General features: G+C 31.3%; 1 protein-coding gene across 8 annotated transcripts in view; it reads right to left on the reverse strand.

Annotated features, from left to right (window-relative positions):
- Positions 1 to 7,547, reverse strand: part of nej (nejire) — a 64,147-nt gene that overhangs the window by 44,339 nt on the left and 12,261 nt on the right. For 7 of the 8 annotated variants that reach the window (XM_067049388.1, XM_067049385.1, XM_067049389.1 and 4 more), the window contains 6 exons: positions 6,085 to 6,250; positions 5,837 to 5,971; positions 3,618 to 3,754; positions 3,352 to 3,475; positions 2,984 to 3,213; positions 1,994 to 2,192 (listed from right to left, as the gene is read on the reverse strand). In XM_067049388.1, the coding sequence (XP_066905489.1) occupies positions 1,994 to 2,192; positions 2,984 to 3,213; positions 3,352 to 3,475; positions 3,618 to 3,754; positions 5,837 to 5,971; positions 6,085 to 6,250 (991 nt within the window). The remainder of the gene's footprint in view (positions 1 to 1,993; positions 2,193 to 2,983; positions 3,214 to 3,351; positions 3,476 to 3,617; positions 3,755 to 5,836; positions 5,972 to 6,084; positions 6,251 to 7,547) is intronic. The other variant, XM_067049386.1, reaches the window with a different exon arrangement.

Below are 7,547 nucleotides of genomic sequence, written 5' to 3' on the forward strand. Positions count from 1 at the left end.
ATAGAAAGTTAATATATGTTCAAAACTATTTTTTAAATCACTTATTAATTTTATGAGATATAGGCTCAAGAAGAAAATAAATTTCCAGACCCAACTTTTGATAGCAGTACCTAAAAAATTCATTTTCCCGACACTTGTTCAAGATACATTTTCACTTACTTAAAATGCAATTTTAATCAATTAATTTTTTTTATCAACTTCAGTGTATAAGTTGCTGTACTATTTGTTCGTAAATATGAAAAAGTTGTTATAAAAATGCACAATAAGGCTGATAACTTGATTTCAATAGTCCACTTTCGCATTTTTTTTTTTTTTAGGGCCAGGAAAATTTATCATTATATGACTTACATTTAGCTAATATATCAATAGCTCTATGTAGAGCTTATCTACATACTTACCTACCTATGTAAAACAACAATAATTATGCAAAGGGCCAAAAAACTCTCATCCAGGGGAGTTTAAAGAGCATGGATAATTATTAACAATACTTATTAATTCAAAGTATAAGATAAAGACAGAATTAGAATTTACTTTTTTGCCTTAACATTAATGGTGAGACTAAGTTCGCATGTCTCTAGCCAAGGAATCAACCAAGCATGCATTAAAACTATTGCTAGAAAGTTTTATCTTCTAAAATCACTTCCAAGTTCAAATTGGTACACGGAATTCCTCCCCAGACATTGCGAGGAGAGTCAACCAAAATTGGCCTCGGGAATGAATTGTTGGCAACCTCTGGTATATGAAAAGTTGAAAAACATTGTAATTACATATTTATGGCAGGTATATATTTACTATATTTTGCTAATCTATCAATAGCTCTATGTAGAGGAAGTGGCACTTTGTAAAATTGATTTTTCATATTTTTTTATTTTCTCGATGATGACCAACGATTTAGATCGTGAAAATCGGTGATTCAATGAGTACCTAAATGGTCATTAATACCAGATATGCCTTATCCTCATTAAAATAATCTGACAGAGCTTAAAACTCAGAATTTTCATAACATCTTCTAAAGTATCTCTTATTGGGTATATTTAAAAAAAATAACCAGTCAGCAAAAATAAACCCAAGACTAAATATTAATGAATTTGGTAAATAAAACTAAAGGAGAAAAAAGAAACAAAAGAAATTTAAACGGGAAAAGCTGAGATCACCTTATCTTTTCTGAATGTATGACGGCTCCATTACCTTTTGTTATTCCTCGAAAAACTCTTAATTTTAATAGGAACAGAAAAATCAAAATCTTTTGTTGATAATTTTCGCTTACTGTGGTCTTGAATTTTTTTTTTTTAAGTCACAAAAATAGTGCTTCTACACGAGCATATCAATCAACTTGGGAATTGGGGACATAAGTAGGTTAGTAAACGAAAGATTTGGATATTTTCCCTCAAGGTGGTTACAGCATCTTCTCTCAGATTTTAGAACAATGTTTCAGGGGACTTCTTCAGAGAGACTATCAATTCATCTCAGAGGAAGACTCCAGGAATTAGATAATATACTCACCATCCCCACCAACTCTGATATAATTCTTTCTGTTCTGATAAGTTAAGTAAGGGATGGTTAGGCGCAGGTCTTACCAATCTGAGATCTGCAGGCGCCGCTGGTTCGAATCCAGCCTAGAGGAGTTGACACTTTTCATTAAGTGGCAGTCTCACAAAATGAAAAACTTGACCCCCGCCATAGATTGGTCACCTGTAGATAATCCTCCCCCCCCCCCTTCAAGGCTTCAGGGTTTAGTACTTTGTAAGGAAACACTGTTTTTGAACCACCCCACAGTAATCAAGGTCACACTCAGCTACCAGATTTTTCCCTAATTAAGGGACTGCACTTAATAGAGGCTGAGCCTCCAGGAAAGCTAGAGAAACCACTTAGTTGAATTTTAACCTAGATAGGTCCTTGAAGTTAGTAGCACAGTGCCTTACACATTGAGCAACCCTACATCCCTATATTACTATAAGAAAGAAAAATTACTAATAACAATAAGTGAACTCACCATTTGTATTAACTCCTCTATGCCGGTCGGCCTGCTTCAAGGGAAGACAAACAGGACAATCAGGCCGAGTACAGTGTTTCCAATGCGAAATGATCTGACGTGATGAAGAGCAATGGGGAACAGAACATGTTTTGCCAGCTTGGCATGTTGTCATGTGATTCAAAACATTTTTCATCGTCATACAATGAGGTAGTGTACACTAGAAAAAAACATAACAAATACACACATGTAAAAACTGAATAATTATCAAATATTATGATGATTAAAACCAAGTACAATATTTTTAGAGCATGAATAAAAAATTATCTAATGCAAGACAAAATTAAATATTAATGAAACTTAAATATATTCATTACTGTAACTTTCAAATCACTTTTCTTCTTATTTTTTTTTTTGAAAGTTTTTTTCTATAAATAATACTTTTTTAGCAATTTCTACTGCATACATTATTGTCTATGTATCAAGGTTAATATTTCATAACAGAATAAAATGTATCTGATAAACCATCATTGAGATAGAGTTGTATCAAAGGAGTTTTTCGTATACAAAAAGTAGTTAATAGAATCTGATGAAACTGATACAGCTCCTTATTTTACACAAACCCTTAACTTCCTTCCAAATTTTAGTCTAATAGGACAAACTGTTTTCAAAATATATGTATGCTGAGGAAAATATGTTAACACGTGCATAATAGAAGATAAAATTGATATGGGACCGACTAGGCATTAACCTACATTTGAATTAAGACCGACAGACAGATACGGATCAGATCTAAATTTGTTTCTAGAAGTCTAAAATTTATAATGCAAATAAAAGTTTTCTATTCTGAGGACATAAATATTTTTTATTTGTTGCATCAAAACAAAAGCTTTCCTACCTTTGGTAGTAAGGAAGCAAAGAAATAAATGTCAGCCTTTTAGCATTTTGGTGTAAACCTACCTAAACTGTAATGCAGCAAAATTGAAAATAAAAAATGATGGCACCACTTACTTGTGAATTTTCGCCGTTAGATTGATTCTCTCTCCTTTGACATTTATGTGCATGAAGCAATAACACCAGTTGCTGCTGAATCAATTTTCTCTTCTCTGGGTCAGCTGAAGTTGATGTAGGAGGTTGGGAAGGAACCTGAGGAACAGGGGCCCCCGTTACTGCAGGGGAGGCGGACGGGGCAGCACCTGTGGGACCACTAGCTAAACCCCCATCAACAGGATTTCCTCCACCTATTCAATGAAATAAAGGATTAAAGTTGATATTCTAGAAAAGCAATTTAAAAACAAAAGCAATATATATTTATATAACTAAAGTAATATATAATTATCTAGAATAATATGATACAGACTGAGTTCAATGCAACATACCTAGATTTGGAGGGAACCGTGTCTGCTGTATAGCAGAAAGATTGGGAGGTACAGGCCTCTGCTGAGGTGCTACTACACCACCGTAACCATAAGGAGCACCCCCGAGACCAGCCATGTTATTAGCCTAAAAAAATAAATGAAAAAAATTTACATAATTTTAAGAAAATTAAAAAATATGAAATGTAAAATATATATACAATATATTTTGCAAAAAATATTTCAATTATATAACTAAAGTATATATAAATATCAGAATAATAAAATACCTGTAGCCTAGGTTGCTGAACGTTGATTGAGTGTAAGGGGCTCTGTACCCTGTTGACTAAGTGGCTCTGCATCGCAACACCCCTCATCCCTCCTATTGGACCATTCTGCCCCGGGAGTAGTCCAACTGAAATATAAGCTAAATATCATTCCATATGAACCAGCCGCTATCCAAATTTCAATGACTAGCAAAAGTTTATTGGTAATTAATACATGTATATATACATAGAATTTAACCATAGATGTGGGAATATTCTAATTTATAAACAGAGCCTGAACTCATATGCCGTAAAAACCCTCAGAATATACCATATAATATGCAATAAAAAATCTCCAAATATGCAGTAAAAAAATATATATATAATATAGGACAAAAAATAAAAAATAAGAGGAGAAATTAATAATTAAACTACATGATTGTAAATATTATATAACATGAAACAATTTAAAAGAATTAAAATATCAAAATAATAAAAGTTTGCATTTAGTAATAAATGAAATGCTGTGATATATATTTTTTCATAGGATAAATAATTTACAAGAATAATAATAAAGACTAAGCGAACCTCAAGGTTCAATGCTGATGCCACTAATCACTGGCTACACACATCTACCAAATGATGCTCATCCAAACCCAAATCTAACAAATCAGTCTTGTGCAATCCTCCCACATACATTTGCTAACATTTTAAATATCTATGCGTTAATAAACCCTACATGACCTGAACTATATTTACTGATTACAGGTCCCTCAATTCAGCATTGAGTAGCCTTTTAAATTCTACGGCTAACTCATCCTTTTTCGGCCCAAATATTTTACGTAATACTTTATTTTCAAAAGCCTTAAGGAGCTATTCTTCCCTTATTCATCAGAATTGAGAGAATAAGGTTTACTAGGCAGAGGAAATATAAAAAGGAAGGAACAATATTAGATAACTTTAACTAACAAGGTGGACTGTATAATGACTTAAGTAATATTCTTATTTCTCAGGGACAAATTTGAAGGGGTTCATCACAATATGAGGTAATTCATTTCGATGATATATCTTATTTAAGAGTCCAATGGACCTGTAGATATGATATACATCTACGAATAGCTGAACAGTTAATTTGTTTTAATGCACTAATTTCAGATTTACAAGTCCGATAAAAACAAAAATTCTTTTTGCATTAGAAAAACCTTTAATTGAGGAAGGCTTTAGGTTGAAAATGCAAATTATTTTTGCATGAACCACAGGAACGGAACAGTAAATATAATAAAAATGTAGCATGGGTAATAGTCCATATAAGTGTTCAGGAATATGACAAGCTAATGCATAGCACTACCTTTGATACTATTGAGCGAAAATATGGTAAGGTGAAAAAAAAAAAAGAAGATAAGAATGAAAATATAATTTTTTTTTAAAACTCGTTTAGACAATTCATTGTTTGTCTAAATGTCATATTCTAAATGATAGCAAGAAATGAGACTTAAGAACACCTTATAGGTTATTTTGTAATTTAGGGAGTTAATAATCTCTATGTAGCTGAAAATTAAATGAAACATCTGTAATATTTTTTATTTAAGAGTAAACATATTTTATATTTGAGAGCTAATGTCTAATTGGCTATTTCATTATTTAGTTTTTTATATTAAATAATCTGTTTCATAAATTTAAAAAAATAATAATGATTCCACCCTACTGAATAAATGAATTTTTGTTAAAATTTTATAACACTAATAAGACAATGTTGAAAAGTTGGCATGACCGATAATCAAGACAAACATAGTGTACTATAACTTATAGTCTGGACCCATAGTAATGTAATTTGTCTTATCTTTTGGATTTCTGAACTATTTTTTTTGGAGATATTATTACATTACTAATAAAGAATGAAAAAATAAATCAATTACACAATCAATAAATGAATACTTGATTATTTAAAGAACAGATAGAAAAAAAAAAACCGTTATTTGAAGAACAGATAGAAAAAAAAACCCGTTATTTGAAACCTAGAAAGTCCTCAACATATTCTAAAAAGTCTAGGAGATTATTTTCTTCTTCCTACTCAAAATTTCCAACTTTGAATTGAAGTAGTTGCATTTAATTTAAAAATTTCAATTTGTAGATATTTACATGCAATTTTGGTTCAAATAAAATCATAATATTCTTGATATGTTTTAAAAAATGGAGTTAACGGATTAAAATGAAATGGAAAAATAATTTGAATTAATACAAACCTTGCTGTTGAGGAGCATTAGCGTTCGACTGTTGAACCATCATGGTCGTAACAGCCGAAGCTGGAAGGGGTTGCTTGTTTGTGACGACTAAAGTTCCCGTCATTGGGTTTAGAGCAGAGCTCGTCATAATCATACCTGAACATTACATAAAAGCAGAATTTTAAATCGTATCAAATAATAAATATCATGTTTAATCATTATTACAAAAAAAAAAAAAAAATTGAAATGATAATCAATTGATTAACTACCAGGCCCAGCGTTATTGATTGAAGGTTGTTGAAGCTGATGTTGCATTGGAACTACCATCTGATCGACAACACCAGATTTACTAACTGATACGTTGGGAGGAGACTGAAGTGAACCCGCTTGCCCTTTCAGTCCACCTCCCATGGCAACCAGTTGTGACTTAGCCCCCTGAAAACAAAAAAAAAAAAAATTAAAAAAAAAAGTGTATATATGTATATATTGTAATATCCTCTTTTTGAGTAAATAGTATAAAGGGTTTTTAATATGTTTTCATTTTATGTATAATTTTAAAATTGTTCATTTGTTTTGTTGAACCAAAAAGCAAGGTAACCAATTTTCATCGTCTATAATAAATTCGTGATTCAAAACAAAACCAAGATGGCGGTACGTATCCTTCAAAAAGTCTGTTGAATCAAGGACATGTTGAGCAGATTCAAATATCATAAAAACTATTTTAACTCTTCCCATCATAATTGAAAATACAGTAAATTTAAGAAAAAATAGAAGTCAAGCAATAGTGCTAAAGAATAATATTTAGAAAGTAGATCATTTGCAAAAATCCCTAACTGTTGTGCGAAAATCGATGTTTACATGGAACATCGAGGGAGGTTTTGGTTTTTCTTTTGTTGTTTGGGCACAGTTGGGAAATGATGTTTCCAGGATGAGGTCCTCATCAAATTCTGTCCAGCAAGGGTGGACATCTTGAAAAAGGAAGACAACCAAGTCACCCAAGAAGAAAAAGGTACTCTGAGTTTGGATTGCCTAGTGAGAGGACGTTCATCGGCTGGAAGCGGGAAAGATTGGAAGCCATTGTTGTGAGAAAGACATAGCTTTTTGGAAGGACTGGAAGCCATTTTTGATGGTAGGATATAGCATTATAGAAAATAAGATACCAAGAATCATCAAAAGAAGATTGTCAAATTGGTTAGTTTTGTTATACCTATATTTAAAATACATGTCTAAAATAGATATTAATTTAATTAAGTGTTAATAGTAAAAGTGTCTGTTTCTGATTGCCTAGAAACCCCCCCACCTTGAGATTAAGAGTCTTTTATATTATAAAATTTAAATAAAATTCTATTATCTATTTAATATTAAAGTTTTTAATTTGAACCCAAGCTATCTTTTAGATATCAGAATTTAAGTTAAAAATATAAAATTTCGTTTTATTTTATTTAAATAATTTTTAAATTATTACATAATATATACACACGCACGCAGTTTTTCTGTCTGATTTGTTCACTACTTTGCATCAAAAGATTGAACAAAAAAATAAAAAATAAAAATAACATAAGTGGGGCAATAAGTGGCTGGCAAATTGAAAAGAATGACAGAATTATATACGTTAATAAAGAGGCAATATAATAAATGCCTCAAAAATTCTATAAATCATTATTAAATTATTAAACATGTAGGCATGGAATATATCACACACACACACACACACACACACACACACACACAC

The sequence above is a fragment of the Halyomorpha halys genome, unplaced genomic scaffold, assembly GCF_000696795.3.
Source record: "Halyomorpha halys isolate HHAL.00 unplaced genomic scaffold, Hhal_1.1 Scaffold493.1, whole genome shotgun sequence".
Taxonomy (NCBI): Eukaryota; Metazoa; Arthropoda; class Insecta; order Hemiptera; family Pentatomidae; genus Halyomorpha; species Halyomorpha halys.